Below are 22069 nucleotides of genomic sequence, written 5' to 3'. Positions count from 1 at the left end.
TGCAGCCGAGCAGCAATGTTCTCTTTGGAGAGCAGTGGCTTTCTCCTTGCAACCCTGCCATACACACCATTGTTGTTCAGTGCTTTCATGAACATTAGCCAATGTGAGAGAGGCCTTCAGTTGCTTAGAAGTTACCCCGGGGTCCTTTGTGACCTCGCCGACTATTACACGCCTTGCTCTTGGAGTGATCTTTGCTGGTCGACCACTCCTGGGGAGGGTAACAATGGTCTTGAATTTCCTCCATTTGTACACAATCGGACTGTGGATTGGTGGAGTCCAAACTCTTCTGAGATGGTTTTGTAACCTTTTCCAGCCTGATGAGCATTAACACTTTTTCTGAGGTCCTCAGAAATCTCCTTTGTTCGTGCCATGATACACTTCCACAAACACGTGTTGTGAAGATCAGACTTTGATAGATCCCTGTTCTTTAAATAAAAAACAGGGTGTCCACTCACACCTGGTTGTCATCCCACTGACTGAAAACACCTGACTAATTTCACCTTCAAAATTAAGTGCTCATCCTAGAGGTTCACATACTTTTGCCCCTCACAGATGTGTAATATTGGCTCATTTTCCTCAATAAATAAATGACCAAGTATAATATTTTTCTCTCATGTGTTTAACTGGGTTCTCTTTATCTACTTTTAGGACTTGTGTGAAAATCTGATCTTTTAGCTCATTTTATGCAGAAATATAGAAAATTATAAAAGGTTCACAAACTTTCAAGCACCACTGTACATTGACTTAAAAAAAAAGCCACAAAATTGTTTCAAAGAACTAAAAGAAAAGTAGTTCAGCTCAGCTTTCATTTTATTGAACCATTACTTGTGTATTTTCCTTTTTTCTGTAAAAGATAAAATTACTGTCACAAACGGGACAGTAAACAGACACGAACAACCAAGATCACTACTGTACATGATTAACATGAACACAACTACTGCAACACGCAGTTATACAGTATGTGCCAAAGTGCTCTCCTTCATATCTTCATACCAACATCCTTCCCTTTCAAGTTTATAACAGGATCTACTGGACAGTTCAGCTTCAGCATCTTTGGATGGGTAACACAGGCTGGACAAAACCATGACTGAAATTAAAGACTACAATAAAACAAATAATAAAATAAGAATAATTTAGTTAACTTAAAATCACTATGTGCTTTAGGATGACCTTTCTGTACAGTGATACAATATTAACACTTGGCTCTAAACTACAGAAGCCGCGAGAGGCCCTTCATATAATCTTTTTATTCCCCTTGTTATCCCGAGATAGAGACAATTAATTCAGGATCTCGAGAAAACGCAACTAATTCGAGATCGAGAAAAAACTGTTATTCTGAGATAATGACATAATTCAGGATGTCAAGAAAACACAACTAATTCGAGATCTCGAGAAAACAAAATTACTCCGTGATCTCGAGAAAACAGCTGAGATTTCTAGCAGAGCTGCGCCCCCCTGTGGGTCAGACTTAATGCAATCTCTCCCTGTGTCAACCCCTGATCAAAATATTGCCTTATTAGGTGATCGATTATTCCAGACGTTCTAATGACCAAAGTTGCGTCTATACAGAATGAGAAATAGCCCCAAAGTCAGCATGTCACAAGTCTCTTGGCGTACCTGAATGAACCATTTCTCAGCTGTTTACTCGAGATCATGAAATAATTGTTTTGTTTTCGAGATCACGGAATAATTGTTTTGTTTTCTCGAGATCTCGAATTAATTATGTCGTTATCTCGGGATAACAAGGTGAATTAAAAAAAGGATTATATGAAGGGCCTCTCTCGGCTTCCGTACTAAACCTTACATGTGTACCATATTAATATCTTGCATATCTGAAATTAAAGTGTCAGTTCAGATGCAGGATAAATGTAAATCGAAATTTTTACATATAGTAGAATGGATGCATCCAAATAAAAAAAAAAAAAGGGGGGTTCCCCCCTCTTTAAAGTCTTTGGATTTTACCGCCAGTCTTCATCCGCTGGCAAAAACAGTGTCGACAGGTTTCATTTTCTCCAACTTTAACTACAGGTCCAGAGAAAAAAAAAAAAAAAAGGCTTTGTGCAAGTTATACTGGGCTTTATTTGGAGGGCTGCCCCAGCAGGTAGACAATGAGCTCATATGTGGAGAGCACTATAGCAGTGTTGGGAATTTGCCTAATGAGCTGTGGAATGAGTCCTCTATAAAAAGCAGCGTAGCCCTCCTCCACTGCCACCAGGCGGGCCGTTTGGAAAAAGTATTTATATTTGCTGCCCTCTTCTCTCAGCCTCGTCCGAATGACCTCTGGGGGGGGGAAAGACAGGAAAGACAGTGTCAGATCACCAAAAAAAAAAAAAAGCAAAAACGCTGAACACAGGAAGTGCGATAAGGGACAGTCTAGTTAAATAAAGCACAAGAGTCACTTGCAAGTCCACATTCTCAGCACTATCTACTTTGCATTGTTGACATGACCCTTATATAAATATGCACATTTTATCAGTGAGCGTTAGCCGTGTTTATTTATTATACAAACAAATTCAAGAGAGTCCCATACCATGTGGATATGCTATGCAAGAGGCACAGCCTTTGGCAAAAGCAGCTGCTAACATAAGGCTCAGGAAATCCGAGGCTCTTTTGCCTCCATCACTGTTGGCTGACGTAAGCCGACTCCTTGCTATGTGCTTCTTCAGCGTCTCGTAGATGAGGAAGCAAATCATGGTCTCCGAGATTCCAGCATATGATGCAGTGAGGCCCCGGTAAAAGCCTCGTATACCTTCTGTCCTGTATACGTTGCGTGCGCACTGTAACGCGTTCGTCTTCTTCTCTCCTCGTGCCCTGAAGGAAAAGCAGTTAATTAGTAAATTCTCTACAGAACCATTTTAAACTAGGTTAAGAACCTATAATGAAGTTTTGGATTGTGAAACTGGCTGTACTTCCCAAATGACTTTCGAGCATGCTGGTTGATTAGATTAGATGTAGCGGGAGGGGGAACAAAAATTTTTACTATGTTTCTTCTGATTGTACATTAGTTGTACGATGTTTCGGGGGCGTACAGTGGGTTAGGATGTTCATTACAGGACTATATTTAGAAAAGGCTTCCAACATACTACTCTCTCATGATCCTCAAGGCTGTGCTGGCCCATGCAGGGATAAATATATCTCGAGCCATTTAAGCCAAGAGCGGCATAGTGAGCTGGATATTTATACCACAGGCCTTCCAGGTCACATGCTCATTACTGCAACGGTCAAATGACAGCAGGATCCTGTTAATGACTTTTATACGCCCCTTGAAAAGTGCACGTTATACACGTGCACATTAAAGTGCTACGCAGCATGTTGGGTACAGCCCGTCCTACAAATTTCTGTTGCAGAACTGGAGTAAAAACATACTTCTTTTCAAGCTGCATTCTGGTTTTGACCATCCAGATGGGGTTCATTAAGGAGTTGGTTACAAATGCTGGGGGGGAAGAGAAAAAACAAATCACCTTTAACACGCAATCATTTCATAAAAATGCACTACTCTTCCCCTAAATACAACTGCATTAAATAAAGAAATGGTGTATGAAAGTGCATGGAAGTCCAGATGTTTGAATCCACCAGTCCCTAGTAAGAAATGAGGGCGTTTTCACACCTGGTCCCCTTTAAAGGAACCAGACTCAGTCCTCTTTAAGTGGACCAAAAAGTGGACCAACAAAAAAAAAAGAACTCAGTTCTTTTTGTGTTCACACTGAATTTATTACAAAAAGGACTGGGTTCTCTTTCTGGTCCAGTTAAGCTTTGATGGGGCCTCAGTCCTCTTTCTGTTCACACCAGGTCCTCTAGAGCCCTCAGACCCCCAGTGCATGGAATTCTGGGTAATTTTCTCTTGAATCAAAATGAGACAGACAGATTATTGTGGCCGACTCATCAGTCAGTAAGTTCAGAGAACTAAAGCGGCTGTGGTAAGTTCCAAAAGGAAGTTGACTTTCCCTGCTACAGTCACGTGACCAACTGCAGCAAACGAAGAAGGTTAAACTACAGTGAAAAAGGCGAAGTGAACCCGGTGCGCTTTTTGTTCACAATGCGCAGATTAGGCGAACCGTACCGTTGATTTTTGGCGAACCGTACTGAGACCACCTCCTGAGGTGGTCTCAGTTCGGTTGGCTTTAAAGGGGTCTGGGTACGGTTGGAGTGTTCACATATGCGCAAAAAATGCTGAGTCATCGATCTGAGTTCGGTTAGATGGCTGAAAGGGACCAAGTGTGAAAACACCCTGAGTTGCAAACCAACTAAAAATCAAAATCAGAAAAAGAGCAGGCCTGATTAACTGGTAGCACTTCATTCCTTTTTACCTTATCAAGCATTTCTTTCATTTTCTCCTGCATGCTTAGTGTTAACAATAAAAACACGATCAAGCTCTCGCACTAGCTATTTACAGCAAAGGACTCCTGGCAAATTAGACACTTGAGCTTAATAGAGAAGAAAAGAAATTGCGTCTCTGAACTCCGCTGCATATCCTTTATTTATTGTTACTTTAAAAAAAAAAAAAAAATTGCAACCCAAAATCCCATGGAATTAACATTAATCCTGGTATGAACCAAGCAAAGAGGAGATCAGATTAGATTCAGTTTAACACATTGGCGACACCTAGTGTTTCACAGATTCTCTCTTTTTGTTTTTAGTTAAATTGTTATCCCACTTGTTATTACAAAAAAGTTAAACAGTGGCAGCTGTGGTTCAGACCCGTCCATGACCTCTGTGCAGCTCACCTGCAAACCCAGCTGAAGACATGTGCACTGCCCCACTGTTTGGCACAAAGATGCCATTGAATGTCTCTTTTGACTTGGAATAGGCTGCAAAATATATTGCCCTGAAAAAAACAACAACAAAAGGAAAAAACATTTCAGATAAAGCAAGGGAAAAACATCATGTGTGCTCCCTGGGTTACAGCCTGCAGAGATAAAGAGCTTGTTTCACTGCAACAAGAAAGGACTGCTGAAAGCCTGCCAAGTTTAGACACAGACTTCAATGTCCACAGTGTGCAGAACCGTCTGTCTTGTTTTCCTTCATGCGTTTCGAAAACAGGCTGAGCTGGATTACTGCTATGGGAGGAACAATCAGCTGGAGATCAAGTCGCCTAGTCACGATTATCCCTGAGGTTCTGTGGCTCGGTTATTAAACGGAGTGCGCAAAAAAAAAAAAACCTTTCAATATCCAAGGGTCTATTTATCCAAGTTTGATCTAAGCAATAGATTACAAGTTAAATGTAAGCCATGTTCATAAACACGTCCTTAAAAGACCTCTTTGCACCTAACAAACATCTTCCTACGGTTATAATTCAACTGGCCAATTACCATCTTCACGATTTAACAATTAATCCTAAAAACATTCTGTGCATCTGGATTCCGAGTATACACGGCTTTCTCAGACTCTCTTGTAACTTATCAAAAGCACGGATAGTAATCTTAGATTTTCAAAAATGCGAATTACAACAAAGCCAAGGGCGGCACGGTGGTGTAGTGGTTAACGCTGTCGCCTCACAGCAAGAAGGTCCTGGGTTCGAGCCCCGGGGCCGGCGAGGGCCTTTCTGTGTGGAGTTTGCATGTTCTCCCCGTGTCCGCGTGGGTTTCCTCCGGGTGCTCCGGTTTCCCCCACAGTCCAAAGACATGCAGGTTAGGTTAACTGGTGACTCTAAATTGACCGTAGGTGTGAATGTGAGTGTGAATGGTTGTCTGTGTCTATGTGTCAGCCCTGTGATGACCTGGCGACTTGTCCAGGGTGTACCCCGCCTTTCGCCCATAGTCAGCTGGGATAGGCTCCAGCTTGCCTGCGATCCTGTAGAAGGATAAAGCGGCTAGAGATAATGAGATGAGATGAGACAACAAAGCCATTTAACACAACAGTAGAGGAAGCTTACACTGTTTAGTTAGGTAGAACTGGGATTCCTGTTTACCTTGATGGTGCAACACCAACCAGATTTGGACCCAGTCCTCGGAACAACGAGCTTGGCCCTTCTTTTTCCAGAATTGACCTGGAAAGGATAAATAACGTATACTTGAGCGATATACTTAAAAATACTTTGATATACCTAAGAAAACAATACATTAATACATGGTTCAGTCAGATCGGGTAACACCAACAACGTCTGGCATTTAGTGAATACAATTGCATATTATTTATTGTTTGGTACTAATTACAGTAATGCTTAGAGCTTTATTACCCTTTTGATACACGCTCGTTTCTTGGTTGATCTCATTGTCAGGAAAGTTAATCATCTAGTCCTTGAGTAAACATGAACTCCGTCCTCTTTGTTCACCACATAATCATTGTAGATTCAAGAGGTAATCTTTATTCCACATACAGGCCTCATGTACGTGCATCCACACCATGCGCTCGCATTGATGCAAATACGTAGTCTGAAATTCAATATTGCTGAGGGCAGTGTCATGAAGCAGGATGTCTGACAAGTGCTTCTTGGAAAACCTCTATATTTAATTACATTGAGAAATTAATGACTGGATGAGGGACAAAAAAAAAAAAAAAAAATTTTAGCATGGACAGGCTCAAAACCTGTTTTCTCAAACTCAAAGCAAGTCCAAATACATCTGATACAGCACTCCATAAGTACATCAGATGTACTGGGGAAAATCCTCAAAAAAAAAAAAACTCTGCAGGGCCTCCAAGGACAGGATCAACAATCCAAGTTAGAGCCTACACATGAGGACCGGACAGGCTTATATTTATCAGAGCAAAACAAGAACGACTATTTCACAACACAAAAAAAAAAAAAGTTAACAAACCATATATCATGACAAAGTCCATTACAAATAGCTCACACTTCACACTCTGAGGTAGACCATGATCAAACTTTAACAGGGGACAAAATCACAAAGAAGCAGTTTCATAATACGGCCTGTTTCTTGGATTTGCCAACAATAACACATGGGACTCCTCAGTCTTGTCCTCGTCAAATATGTACATAAGGCACAATGTGCAGAAAAGGAACTATGAGCCTAAGCAGAATCCGTATGTACTGGCAATGAGTAATATGATCCAGATCAGAGAAGCCAGAACATTCTCTTGGCCTCCTCAGGTATAATGACTGACCTTCCAGAAAAGGAGACACTCACTACGTTTACATGCACATGGAGAGAATCGAATTTCTGCCGTTGCTCGACTGAAATCGAAGTTCAAAATGCCATGTATACACCTTAATTCGGCTGAAATTGAACCGAACTTGATTTCTCGGAATCGAGCTACACGACCTAGTTTATGCGATTTCTGCCGAGCTACTTTGTGCATGTATACCCTATCGAGCTAGTTGTCAAGCTACTTCCGGAAGTGACGAGTGACGAGACCACAAGCGGGAAACACAACAGCCTCGGTCGGCATGACAACAGTAGTAGCGAGCAGCAGAAGAGGTCAGGAGGAACAAACGAAGAAGAGAAAATGGCGATGTAGAGCTCTCTGAAGTGTGGGTGGAGCACAGAGGACGGCAGGACAAAGCTTCTGGTACTAATAGGCTTTTTATTGTCAGACTTTTCAGTTTAACAGCCTACTTTTATTCTTGAGAGAAGCGCGCGCGCGCTGTGTTCTAGTCCTGGGATGAGCTCTCCCCTCTGCCTCCTTAAATAGGGCGCGGTTACTGGGAAGACACACAAACATGTTAATTACCGTCAGGTTTCGTGATTCTGCCACTCACCTTCCCTGGCTCCGCCCTCCTGTCACAGACCGGCGCTTGACCACGCCCCCACTGCCACAGGCAAGCAGAAACGTGCACTTCTGGAGCAATGAGGAGACAGAGTTCATGCTCATTCAGCTTAAGGAGTTGAATATATTAAAATTCATGGACGGGAGAAAAACGCGCAATGGAGAACACGGAACTGATAACTTTGTTTACGCTCTTGAATAGCTCTTCTTCATGACGACAACCGGAAGTGTACCAACACGATGGGGCGTGTTGCGCCACCTGTGGCTCGGGTGCACAATGCACCTCACACAATAGCCCGATTTCAGTTGTGTGCATGTAGGATTGGATTTCTCTGGCACCCTGCTGGGACCTTCAGCTCGATTACCGACAGCAGCTCGATTTGGATGTGCATGTAAACGTAGTCAGTGCCTTGTTCCTGGTCAGCTTCTATAGAACATGGACACCTTGACAGTAAATGAGGCTGTAATTGTGTGCAGTCTGATCCTTTATAGAAAAGAACTGTTCGTTGAACTAATTTCTGATCATTTACACGAGCTATATTGAACTGAAAACTAGCCATATCAAAGTTTCTGTATAAACTTGGAAGAAAAAAAAAGTACTTATGACCAACAGAGCAAATATAGTGCATATGTTAATGCAATGCAAGTGTCCTCACTGAAAGTTAAGCGTGACTCCTTGAAGGCAGCAGAGACCTGATCTTGCATCCTTCAGTAATTCCTTTAATCCTTAACTGGACTGCAATTCTGTTTATGGTGCAAAATAAATGACAACATACATCTCTCTCTGTCTCTCTCTCTCTCTGACAAAAGGTATTCAGTACATTAACTGCACAGCAATTCTCCAGAGTGCCCAAAAAGCAAAAAACACAACCGGAACCACCAAAAATAAAATTGCATTTACTTTATTTTGCATTTATTATTTACAGCACATGTTCCACATGTGCACCCTTATGCATTACGTACGTTTTCAGCCACTGTCGCGTCTCTGCAGATTCTGCTCAACATAAACTGCTTGACAACCTGGACATGCAAGTTTAGGTTTACGATTGCTTATGATGTTAAAAAGCTCTTCCATACCGTAGGACCTGCAGGAGGCTCGGCGTTACTGGTCCCGGTCTAATAACACCAGCTCCGCTGACAGTACCAAGCTGCACCTGAAACACTGGTCTGAGTGCGAGACCTGAGGATTGTAGCCTCGTCTTCAATACCTCCAGCGGGCAGGTCACGATGGCACCCACTGTACCGCCACATCTGCAAATGTATGAAAAAAGACAACTGTTACCAGCGTTCCAGCGAGCTTTCCAAGAGGGACAGGGTGCCAGTGATTATTGCAGGCAATTTTTCATGCATCTAGGGCAATTCTGCACAAATTATTATAAACAAAGAATCCAGCATGCAAAATTAGCCATACTGGGCAACTATGCAAGGTAGATTCATTCATTCATTCATCTCTAGCCGCTTTATCCTTTTACAGGGTCGCAGGCAAGCTGGAGCCTATCCCAGCTGACTACGGGCGAAAGGCGGGGTACACCCTGGACAAGTCGCCAGGTCATCACAGGGCTGACACATAGACACAGACAACCATTCACACTCACATTCACACCTACGGTCAATTTAGAGTCACCAGTTAACCTAACCTGCATGTCTTTGGACTGTGGGGGAAACCGGAGCACCCGGAGGAAACCCACGCGGACACGGGGAGAACATGCAAACTCCGCACAGAAAGGCCCTCACCGGCCCCGGGGCTTGAACCCAGGACCTTCTTGCTGTGAGGCGACAGTGCTAACCACTACACCAGCAAGGTAGATTACTTTTGTAAAATAAAGCAAGCAGATCTGAAACTTTAGTTAACCCGTTTAATACAATGGTTCATAAAACTATATGGAACACCCCCACACACAGTTGACTAATAATACTAACAAAGGCCTTTTAAGTGATCGTCTATGCAACAGTTTTACACACTGCATACATTCAGGAATATAATTTCTAATGTAGCTTCTGACGTGGATACAGATGCCTGCTGTTCTTATACCCAATGACCACTTAGGCCATCCTTAAAAAAAAAAAAAGTTTCCTGTCCACCGGGCGAGCAAAAAAAATTCAGTCGGGAGGGAGGGATTTTTTTTTTACTATATGGATGGATAAGAAATCGCAATGCTGTGTTAGCTTTTTCTTTCAGTACTTTATTACAAAAAAAAAAAAAAAAAGACATTTAATAAAAATGACAGTTTAATCAACTGAAACTTGTACAAAAACTTTAAAGTTAGCATTTTAAATGCTGACTGCAACATTTGCAAAACTTTTACAAAGGTGCTTAAAATGTCCGACACACGGACTTTTTGTAGTTCTAAATCAAGCATTAGGCCTAGTTCGGATGAAATTACACTATTAAAATGATCACTGAATGATTTGTTTTTCTGAATCTTTAATTTTGTTGTTCGCTAGAATACCATTTTGCGATTTCACACTTAAGCAAATGTTCGAAAACTCCGGATCTCCTTCCTTCATGGTGGCTGCCATTTTTTTGTGCCGCACGGCGCATGCGCAGAGCTGATTCAATTCTATATTCTGCACGGAATGCAGGGCTTTCCACAAGCGCCGGCCATACAGCCGACTACACAATTAAGTGCAGCCGGCTACTTTAAATGACATATTTGTAGCCCACAGGCTCCAAATATTAATTTTCGATTTTAATAAAATTAAAATGTTTATCTAACGGACTGACAATAATGTCAAACTGAACCGCACTCATTTAAGTTGTGATTCGCGCTGTTTGTACCGATAATGACCACAAATTCCCCACAGACTTCGTTGATCAAGGGAGAGTAACTCATCCGCGGCCCCGACATGCGGTGTGTGCGCGCGCTCAGCGGAGGCAGTAGTGTGTCGGAGGCGACATCGGAGGGAACAGAAGCAGAGATAACGCTTATTTTGCCTCCGGTAAACCAGTCTTCTCTCGTTCAATTACGTGCTGGCATTAAAAGACACCGTTGGCTGTAAATGAAACCAAACTGAGTCGTTGGAGTGTATTTTCATACACAAATGGAGAAATGTTCGCCGAGTGTTTAATTGTGTAGCCCCACTGCAGACCGTTGTCATTGTTAATTCATAGCATGCTCAGCTGCGTGAATGTGTCATGCACCGAAAATAAGAGATTTACAAGCCAGGAACGCCTCATGATGCAATACGCAAGAAAAGAAAGAAGATTTACTGCCATTTTACTTTGTATTTGAGTAAAGTGAATAAATAAATGGTCTGTGGAAAATACATTTAATCCTGGGAACTGCGTGCACAGGAGCTTGTGTGTTTACCCCCCCGGCTAATTATTTGTCATGGCTGGCTAGTATGAGCCTTAGTGGAAAGCCCTGGGAATGCGTAAATGTCAAGTTCGATTTTAGATTTACGAACCTGAAAAAATGTGTCAAAAAAACGGTGTTAAAAAAAAAAAAAAATTTTCAACCACACAAACGGCACTCACCCAGCTGGTGGACCGGAAACAGAACGTTTTTTAATAACGGCCTTATGACTGAAAACTTATTGCATAATTCTGTAAAGCCCTTTTAGTTTAGTAGTTTATTAAAGTGAGGTGTAACCAGTGTCCTGGTCAGTTTATTTTATCAGGACCACCATGCCTTGCCCTCCAGAACTTGTGCCCTGCCATCAAATACCAACACCATTCCCAAATTTATATGCACCCTGCTCATAATTATCCAAAACTTTCCAAGCACTTGGCCATAGAAAGAAAGCGTGTCCTAATGAGTACTAACGAATGTTGGACTCCCAGTGAAAGTAACGCACATTGAACAATCACGGCACATCATTAGTGCGGGGTCGTAGTCGTGCTCGGTCAACCGTTTTGTCTTATTTATAATAGAGTCCGTGAATCAAGGTAAATAAGTCTGAAAAACAGCGATGCCTACAAATGCACGAAAGAGACAGAATTGGTTAAAGCAGCAAGGGGCTTAGAACTTGCATATGAAGGGTTCTTTTGCAAACAAAGTTGCAGGTGTCAACTCTAAAGAATCTCTGCATTCAGCTGCAGACCTGCTGAGAATCGATTTAATAACCCGAGTTGCTTTTTGTAAAGAGGCTGACCATTGATAAAATTTTGCAAAGCAGTGCAGGCCATTTTACAAAACAAAAAACAACCCCCAACTCATCCTGAATGTAGACCTTGCTGCCAGTTTACATTCCTGTCACAGGCCCAGTATAACTCTTACATTTAGCATTACCATCCTGGTTAATGCAATATTATTAAAAGAAAGATGCACCGTGCTGAATGCTGACGTTACAGCAAAGACTGACCGCTTTGATAAATCCAGTGACAGGTTCTCACATTCAAATAATCAGTCTCTCATCTCATCATCTCTAGCTGCTTTATCCTGTTCTGCAGGGTTGCAGGCAAGCTGGAGCCTATCCCAGCTGATTACAGGCGAAAGGCAGGGTACACCCTGGACAAGTCGCCAGGTCATCACAGGGCTGACACAGACAACCACTCACACCTATGGTCAATTTAGAGTCACCAGTTAACCTAACCTGCATGTCTTTGGACTGTGGGGGAAACCGGAGCACCCGGAGGAAACCCATGCGGACACGGGGAGAACACAAACTCCACATAGAAAGGCCCTCGTCGGCCATGGGGCTCAAACCCGGACCTTCTTGCTGTGAGGTGACCGCGCTAACCACTACACCACCGTGCTGCCCCAAATAATCAGTGGATTTATGCAATTTTTTTTCAAATACATTAAACTAAAGTAAAAGTTTGAAAGGTGATAAAGGATTCATTACTGCAGACTTGTGTTGATCTAATTAATTTAGCTTTGAGCATATTAGTGATTTTATGCAAAATACAGATAACATGGTGCATTGGGATTGTTAGTTTTAATTAATATTAGCACAAAAATATTAGAGAATACAGAGCTGTAAATCACCACCTAAAACAAAAATATGGGCCAAAGAGACTAAAATTTTACGCCTAGTGATATCAAGCAACCTAACTAAGGATCTAACATTTAGCGTTATTGCTATATTATAATACTAATAGCAGACCTAACAGTCAGGCTTACTTAAAATTAAAAAAGGTTACAAATCAGCCTCGATTAGGTCTAAAATGTTAATACTAATAACTGATTAATATTAGTCTGAGATATTGTTAGATTAGATCTAGTCTAACATGTTAACGTTAGTGACTAGATTTTTTATTTTATTTTTTAAATCTATCGATACAAACTTTGCTTTTGTTTAGTCCTCAACTTCTAGATCCAATTACATTCCAGCAAACAGAGATGCTAAGTTCTAAGCCCCTTGCGGCTTTAACCAATACACTCTTGTGCATTTGTAGGCATCGCTGTTTTTCACACTTGTATTTACCTTGATTCACCGACTCGTTATTGTAAGTAAATGAGAAACTGTTGACAGAGCACGGCGACAACCCCGCGCTAATAGCGTGCCGTGATTGGTCAACATACGTTACTTTCACTGGAAGTCAGCAGCATTCATTAGTACTCATTAGGACACACTTTCTTTCTATGGCCAAGTGCTTGGAAAGTTCTGGATAAATTTGGGCATGGTGTTTTGCTTGCAGGGCACAAATTCTGGAGGGCAAGGCATGGTGTCCTGATAAAATAAACGGACCAGGACACTGGTTACACCTCACTTTACTAAACTAAAAGGGCTTCACAGAATTATGCAATAATAGACCGTTTTCACAGTCATAAGGAAATAAGTGGTCATTGGGTATAAGAAAGCTTTAGTCTTATTACAGAGGAAGAAGTCATGCTGATGAATTAACCGCCTCATGATAAAGCAGTTCAACAAAAGGCAGTCCAAGTATCTGTGGTTTGACAAGTTCGCATTCTGGCACACGTTTCTAAAATGTTGCCTCGTCGGAGAGTTACACAGGTCAAGGAGAGCAAACTGAACCCTTGCAAAATGACAAAAAAAAAGTGACGTAGGTAGTATCGATCATGTATCTGCTGATCAAAACTTGGAAAAAAGAAAGAAAAAAAAAAGCGCTTGTATGGGCAATTTTCTCATCCAAAACACAATAACCGTCTAATCTAAACCTTTATAAAAAAATAGATGCTAGACAGGTTGAAAGCAGTTTAATGTAAAACTGGAAGGGGGTGAAGAAAATTAAAGTTTACAATAGTTACACCATTTGCACCATGTCTGCATCATCTCTGTGCTCTAAAGTGAGCCGGGCATAGTTCACCGCAGTGACGTACAACGAGTTGGATAAAGTAAACTTTCGTTTAAACGCTAAGGCATCGTACGATGGTCATGTAGAACCACTGATAGGGTGTGAAAGCTGTTGAGTTATTCAAATGGCCCAAAAATGGATGTATTTAGAATAAAAATTACATGCGAGTGGATCATTCCAACCTAATGCATTTAAAAAGACATAATATACTCCTCAGGCCCATAATTATATCACAAGACATCTAGAAAGTGACAGAACCAATACTACCTAATAATTATAAAGCCTGATTGAGATTAAGACAATTAGACAATTCTGTCAGATTAATGCGTTATGACTTCAAATTAAATTAAGGCCAATTCCTCAACATGTTTTTACAGATAAGATATTGTACAAGGTGTCGCACTGCGTTAATATTACATAATCTCCCTCTCATTCTCTCACACAGACAGTTTTGCCATCATGAACTCCTCATACATTTGTACTGGACTCCTGAAGGACAGATTAAACACAAATCTGTCGGAGAGGCACAACACACAAGATTAAAAGCTTATTACTAATGCTGTAGAAACTCAAAGCTATACAAATGTTAAGCTCGGTAGCAGTGACCTATTAGACTATGCCATACAAGACCTAATGCTTTAAAATAGCTTGCTGGCAGAGCCACAGGAGGCAACTTCAGGGCATGGACTTGTGTAACAGAGCAGATTTCAGTGGTACGACAACCACCAAAGAGCGACGTGTGAAAAATGTGTCAATAATAATTTAAAAAAAAAAAAAAAAAAACAAACAAACAACACACCATACATGAAGGTGGGTCATAAGATTTTAGAAGATAACTGCACCAAGCACAAGTGTCACTCCTTTTTTTAATAGTTTCATCTACGACATGACAAACACCCACTGAGTCACATTGGCAGGATGTCCAAAACTTCGACACTTTAATCGAGTAATAAAAGTATGTTCACACATTTTATAAATAAATAAAAAAAGCCCCACACAAGGGCATTTCCAGCCTCAACCACAGACACTGGTTTCCGATTCTGTGACTGAGGAAATGTTCATCATATGATGTCCCATGATTGAGGTTGCTTGTATTTAATACATATTAAGGATATGCTCATGTATTCATGCAAGTTTTATCATAACTTAATTAGTGGCATTCTCCACGTCCTCTCACAGCAGATACTGGGGGAAAAACAGAGACTCAAGAACTCTTATGCAAAGTTCCTTCCAAAATTGCACAGTCAAACAAAGCGTAGTTTTAAAAACCCATTCAGGCTGGAAGGTCTGACGCAAGATCTGGTAGCCCGTGGTTACAGGTCCTGTTTTTGTCAGGCAGCTCTAACAGGATTGACCTTGGATGAGCAAAGAGCAAAACTCTCTTCAAAGTACGTTCTGTACCACCTAGAGATTATTTTGCTAAACTTTATATATTATTTAATCAGATTGAATCAAGGTCAATGAAGGCTTTGGGATGGGATAGAACAGGTGTGATGAAAGAGTGAATGCAATGAGTCTACTACTGTGAAGCTTCACAGGAATATGGAGGACATGAAGGCAAAAGTACTGTATTGCTCTATACACTTTAGACGTATATACATTTTCAAAAGATTGCTTTTCTGGCTTAAAATTAAACGGTACTGAAAAACTTTGCATCTCTGTAAAGACAGGAGAATATTAGGAGCAGCAAAAGATGTTTCAAATTTAAAAAACAAACAAACACCCCACCACACAACACTGAATGCTGCTGGGTTTTGCTGCAAAAATAAGAAGCAAGGCGTCAAAAAGTCTCCAGAAGAACTGTGGCGTACTGACCAAGTTCCTTATAAATTGCAGAAATTGTGCAGAAAGCGCAGTTTCAGGTACATCAGGCCTAGAAAAAAAAAGTGCATTTCCTGTCAACCCTTCAAAAAAATTTAGGGTAGGACGGTCGGATTTTTTTTTTTTTCTATGTTGACTATGCGGCTTCACACTAGCGATAAAATACTTACCGATGGAGCAGATCGTCCAGATTTATATCCTCGGCTATTTCTATTCCATGTGGGGCCGTTGTTGACGGTCGTGTGTGACCTATGTCTTCTGATACAGTGGATGTTTTAAGGTTGTGCGCTACATCTTGTGTTGGGTGGTGTAAATTATAAAATTTGAATTACATTGAGATTTGATTTAAAGGACGAAATTATTGAAAAAATTAACTTGTTGTAATTTAAAAATCATGGTGCCACTGGTGGTCGCCATGTTCTCGTTCTTGTCTCGACAAACTCCTGTAAGTGATAATGTGATCGCGATAACATGTGGTCATGTGACCAATCAACATGGCAGCGCCCGGAACAGATTTTTTTGTGTCTCGTCTTAAGTAAACGAGTCCACACAGACTGCATGTCGCGTTGTTGATCATTTTCTCTATGCATTTTGTTTAGAAATTTAGTTCTTTATTGAATGAACTACTTAAAATATGTACAGGGTCGGCGAGGTTTTAGCAGGGTCGGGCGGACGACCGGAAACGCACAATTTTTTTTTCTAGGCCTCATTAGGAAAACGTACTGGTTGGCACTAGACTGCGTTTCTGCTAGTTGTTTTTGCATTGTCCTTGTTTTCACTTTCTGTTGTATGTAGGTTATTGTCTGCAATGTTTGCACTCCATCGTTGTGATGTGTAGATTTGTAGTCCTGTTATGTTTAATGGAAATCCACGGTCCTGGAGAAATGTTTCGTTTTAACGGTGTACTGTACCAACTGTATATGGTTGAAATAATTAAAAAAGCCTTGACCTTGCTTGGTGAGTTTAAATTAATTAAATGGGGTTGATCACACCAAATATTGACCTTCATTAACTACAGTTTACTGCCCTCTTTATAGTACTGTATTCTTCAATGCAGAAACATTGAATGTCATTATTTTTAAAGACATCTTTGCACAGCTGTGTGTGTGCGCGCGCGTGCGTGCGCGCGCGTAAATGTCAGAAACGAATTTATGGCCAAGTACATTCTCACATACAAGGAATTTACTTTGGAGGTAGTGTTTGAACAGTTAAGATAAAATAACTTAAAAAGACTTTAAAAATAAAATGTACATAAAAATATAAATAAAAACAGATGGGGAAGCACCACTATATACTGCCACTTTTGCATAGCTTTCTCCCCCCCCCCCACTACAATTCTTGTTTTTAAGCACTATTAATGCAGTCACCTGCCCCCCCCCCCAAAAAAAAGCACATACATGTATAGATTTCTTATCGTTGCATTTTTATTTGTATATTGTATTGTCAGCTTGTTCTTGGGATTTTTTTTTTTTTAATTCTAGAGCAGAGTCGAGTCTTTCGGCTGGGTAGGAATTGTAGTATTCCAAGTTGAGCTGCTCCCATTTTCAGTTGACTGTCATTTCAGGTCTCTGTGGGTTGTCTAATGCCCTATGGCTGTATACCATGGGATGGTCCTCCATATGTTTGTCCAACCATGCTTTGAATACAAACATTTGGCACTGTACGTAACAACTGTCTCAGGCAGGTTGTTCCACCAACAGACCAGTCGGTTGCTGAAGAAATACCAGTCTTTTGTTGCTCTTGACAGTGTTCTTTTTCAGTTCTAGACTATGCCCTCGTGTCTTGGTGTTTTATCATCATTCCTGTTATGCATGCCTTCGTATCGCATTTTTCACATACATACTTGATGTTTATCATATAATCGCCTCAGTCTGCGGTACACCAATACAGGTAGCTTAAGAGCTTTCAGTCTGTCCTCATATGGAAGAGCCTTCAGTCCAGGTACTCGTCTTGTGGCACGTCTCTGAACACGCCCAATCTGTTCCGCCAATTCCCATGTGTAGGGTGACCATATTGGGGCACCGTACTCAAGATGTGGGCGTATCGGTGACTTGTACAGGAGAAAGAAGACATCTTCATCCACGTATTCAAATGATCTCCAAACAAGTCCTGCAATCTGGTTGGCTTTTGAGACTATAGCTGCTATATGGTTCTCAAAACTGAGCTCGTTGTCCAGCAGAACCCCCAGATCTTTTTCCTGTTGTGTGAAGGCTAATGGCACCATTCTTGTTTCATCAGTCACGGTATATGTGTAGTCGGGATGCCCTGAACCAACTCTGATCACTGTACATTTGTCAGGGTGGAAGCACAACTGCTACTTTTCTGCCCATCCTTGTAGACTAGAAAGGTCTTCTTGTTGCAGTTCACATTCCTACTCGTGACTGACTGAGCAGAACATCTGTGTCATCCGCAAATGATTTTAGGTGGCTTGATACTACCTCTGGCATGTCATTAACAAAGATGGTGAATAGCACTGGTCCCAACACACTGTCTTCTGGCACACCACTGCTTAACTCAACCTATTCTGATTTGGTCCCATTTTTGTGGCACGTCTCTGAACACTCCCAATCTGTTCCACCAATTTCCACAGCTAGAATGACCATATTGGGGCACCGTACTCAAGATGTGGGTGTATCAGTGACTTGGACAAGAACGAGAAGGCATCTTTAGCCACATATTCAAATGATCTCCACATAAGAAGAAACCTTTGTCACATACACACTTCAAGCACAGTGAAATTCATCCTCTGTATTTAACCCATCTGCGCACACACCCAGAGCAGTCAGCAGCCACACTAGAGCACCCAGGGAGCAGTCAGGGGTTAGGTACCTTGCTCAAGGGCACTTCAGCCCAAGGCTGCCCCACGCTAACCTAACTGCATGTCTTTGGACTGTGGGGGAAACCGGAGCAGACACAGGGAGAACATGCAAACTCCACCCGGAACCTTCTTGCTGCGAGGCGACTGCGCAAACCACTACACCACAGTGCTGCCCATAAGTTTAGCAGAGGATGGTTGGAGACTCTTTGCTTACACTCCGTAAGAGAGGAATTGATCCAATGTAGCAAACTGCCCTTGACGCCGTAGCTTCCGATCTTTGCTAAGAGGCGTTGTATTGGTACCGAGTCAAAGGTTTTGCGGAAGTCCAAATATAGATAACATCGACTGGCTCGAACCACTCTGTCCAGTCCTGATGGACATGCTGATGCTGTGTTTATAGACCATTAATTTTCATGTAGGACACCAGTGCATCTCTAATAGCTCCTTCTAAAACTTCTCCAGTGGCAGGTGGGCGGCACGGTCGCCTCACAGCAAGAAGGTTCTGGGTTCGAACCCAGTGGCCAGTGTGGAGTTTGCGTGTTCTCCTCGTGTCTGCGTGGGTTTCCTCCACAATCCAAAGACACGCGGTTAGGTTAATATGGGACGGCCTTAGGCTGAGGTGCCCTTGAGCAAGGCACCTGACTCCCAACTGCTCCCTGGGCGCTGTTAGCATGGCTGCCCACTGCTCTGGGTATGTGTGTGCTCATTGCTCAAGCATGTGTTCACTGCTTCAGATGGGCTAAATGCAGAGAGGAAATTTCACAAGTGTATACTTGTGAAATATGTATACTGTACATGTACAACCTGTGTTTTCTTTCCCCCCCCCCCAAAAAAAATCTGTCCCTCTGAGTTGCATGGATTCAACAGGAAATCTTTTGGTGGAGAGAGTGGAGACCTCGACTGGCTATCGTAGCCTGCAGGGAATCGGCCGTCAGACATTCTGTCGCATGTCCCAGACCCAGTGAAATGTAACTGAATTGTCTTGGCCATCCCCAAGGGTCCCATCTGCATCTCATCATTGCTGAGGAGTGTGCTCCCATCACCCAATCAAGCATCCAGCCAGAGCAGGTCATGATATTTTTTAACCATATTAACATGCCATTGTTGTGTGTTATGCCTGATGTCAAGACTCTCGTCTCTGCGAGCCTACCACACAGACTTAATACTTGTCATTTTTAGGGCATACATAACCTGCGTTTTCTCTCTCTCCCTCCCCCCCCAATCTGTCCCTCTGAGTTGCATGTTGGTCCTGGGATTGAGATGCTGGCCTCTTCTGCCCCTTGGACCTGCTTGATCCATCCTGGTGCCCTGTGTCTGGTCGGAGTTTTATCGCATCGCTCCTGTGAAGGATGGCCCCATGAGGATAGTTGAGGGTTACACCTGGAGGACGCTCTGGACTCTAAAGGCCTCTGCATGCTCTTGCGACAAGGCTTTCGCAGATAGCTTTTCGCAGACAGTTGTAATTTATCGTTGAGCGGGGAGTAATAGGCGTGCACAATGTTATTCACCGCCACAACGCAAGGGGGCGCGAAGTCGCTAGGAGTAGTTGGTGGGTGTGGTTAGTGGAGTGTTTATCTTCCGGTTACTTATAATGACTAGAACTGGAGTCGTATAGGTGTACGTACTTCCTCACTTCCTCGATCAACCGCTCTTCGTGCTGCTCCATCTTCGCTCGTGTTTTTAAAAATGGCGGTCGTGAAAACAAAACAAAAGTAGGGAAGCGGAAGTGCGTGTACAGCGGATGTAGAGTGGACCAATCAGAGCCCTCTTGTCTGCGATGCTGTCTGCGAGGCTTCTGCGGTGGTCACAATTTTTGGGAGGTGCGTGTAGAGCGTCTGTGAAGGGGGGGGCTACGCAGATGCCATCTGCGAGGACTACATTGTCAGCATAAATTGGCCTTTACAGTAATGCTTTTATGGCTGAGGACTACAGTTGACTTGCTAACTTTAGGACTGCAGTTGTCATGAACAGTTTTGCACTCAAGTTTCCATCAATGAAGAGTTTATAACATCAACGAAACTGTCATGTTAAAACTGTTAATGTTATAGTCATGCTGTCTGTTGTTGCCCAAATGAGGATGGGTTCCCTTTTGAGTCTGGTTCCTCTTGAGGTTTCTTCATGTCGTCTGAGGGAGTTTGTCCTTGCCACCATCGCCACAGGCTTGCTCATTGGGGATAGATTAACTCATGTTTTAAAGTTGTTCAAATTCTGTAAAGCTGCTTTGCGACAATGTTTATTGTTAAAAGCGCTATACAAATAAACTTGACTTGACAAGTGTGTGATGAATAAAGTTGTGCTTTCTTCTTTCTTTTCTTTAATAGTTGCTAGGATTTTCCCTTCACTGGGAAACCTGCTTTCTGTTGTACGGTGTGTGTTTCTTTTCACATGTCTGATAACTTGCTGCTGGAACAAAATTCCCCAACTTGGGATCAATAAAAAGTCAATCAAGCAAGCAATCCATCCATCCATCCATCTATCTATCTTTCTCCAAGTTGTACAGCTTAAGTTCCACAATACATCACAGCTCTCTTATGATAAAAAAACAAATCATTTATTTCCAGAATATTCACACAATATTAGGAACATGTGTGACTCAACCTGGCAACCCGGATACTGTGTGAGAGGCACGAGCTCACTGTGAGAGACATCCGTGAGCTAGCTTAACTAGCGACCTGAAACCTCAATGTCAGCTAGCATTTCGGTTGCTAAGAAGCAACGAAACACTTTAAATATCATTAAAAAACCCATATTATCAAACTGAAATGATATATATCCAGTGGATAATTAACTATATCGTCAAAAAGTTTCTCCAAACTTTGTTTCACATGAGAAAATGACGGCTTTAGCTTAGCACCGCTAGCTACCTCAGCCTGAAGAGGCACTGCGGATAGTCAACCCGAGTTAACACACACCAGGGAAGAAAAAAAAAACCAAAAACAAATAAATAAAAAATAAACAAACAAGTCTACTCACCCCCCGGCGAAGAGATGTAATAACGTGTCTTTCTGCGCCATTTCAAATTATCATCATACACTTCAGGTTTCAGTTTTATTGGCTTTAAAAATAAATAAATAAATCACACAAGTACCGAGTCTCCAAACCGGCCTCAGCCACCCAGCCGGCTTCTTTATAGCGCTGTGCGCAGACTCTAAACAGAGGACCGATTGGCTGTTAGGCTGCGTCTAAAACGTCACACCGAGAACACTGAGCGTATTATATTAGCCATTAGTTTGATCTGTGAGTAGTGCGCCTATGTAGGGAGTAAATGATGCTTTGGAATTCGGCATTATGATGTCAGGGAGGCTGGGCCGCTCGTGCCCAGCCCACGCAAATCAGAACCGTTTGATTTGAATAGGCTGGGCGGGGGTGTTGTCCTTGACGTCATTGAAGACATCCAGTCTTGTCGCTCTACTGAGGGGATGAGCTGGACATTTGATCTGAACATTTTGAGTAAATGAAGAACTGGAACGTGTAGTGTCATGTGCTGCAGCTGTGAAATACTTTCTATGTTGAAAATGCCCTATCAAAAGTGATGCGTACACTACCGTTCAAAAGTTTGGGGT

At 42.1% G+C, this 22069-nt stretch overlaps 1 protein-coding gene across 2 annotated transcripts; it reads right to left on the bottom strand.

Moving 5' to 3' along the window:
• Nucleotides 1–792: 792 nt before the first annotated feature.
• Nucleotides 793–21701, bottom strand: slc25a33 (solute carrier family 25 member 33). Of its 2 annotated transcripts, XM_060938379.1 has the most exons (7): nucleotides 21480–21701; nucleotides 8743–8916; nucleotides 5909–5986; nucleotides 4725–4825; nucleotides 3367–3433; nucleotides 2531–2811; nucleotides 793–2280 (listed from the first exon to the last, which is right to left on the bottom strand). In XM_060938379.1, the coding sequence occupies exons 1-7, from the start codon at nucleotides 21518–21520 to the stop codon at nucleotides 2078–2080; spliced, it is 945 nt and encodes a 314-aa protein (XP_060794362.1). In that variant the 5' UTR covers nucleotides 21521–21701; the 3' UTR covers nucleotides 793–2077. The 2 variants fall into 2 exon arrangements, with proteins under 2 accessions (XP_060794362.1, XP_060794363.1); XM_060938380.1 differs by lacking the exons at nucleotides 8743–8916; nucleotides 21480–21701 and adding an exon at nucleotides 7658–8313.
• Between the last annotated feature and the right edge of the window lie 368 nt (nucleotides 21702–22069).

The sequence above is a fragment of the Neoarius graeffei genome, chromosome 13 (assembly GCF_027579695.1).
Source record: "Neoarius graeffei isolate fNeoGra1 chromosome 13, fNeoGra1.pri, whole genome shotgun sequence".
Lineage (NCBI taxonomy): Eukaryota > Metazoa > Chordata > Actinopteri > Siluriformes > Ariidae > Neoarius > Neoarius graeffei.
This window is presented reverse-complemented; position numbering and strand designations above follow the sequence as displayed.

Bases quoted from the DNA above. Each gene is read 5' to 3' on its own strand.
- slc25a33 (XM_060938379.1), bottom strand. From the start codon at position 21,520: ATGGCGCAGAAAGACACGTTATTACATCTCTTCGCCGGGGG. The intron at 4,826-5,908 runs GTAAACAGGAAT...TGTTTTTTTCAG, and splicing joins GTTGGTGTTGCACCATCAAG to GGCAATATATTTTGCAGCCT. The intron at 2,281-2,530 runs GTATGGGACTCT...TCCCCCCCCCAG, and splicing joins TTGCATAGCATATCCACATG to AGGTCATTCGGACGAGGCTG.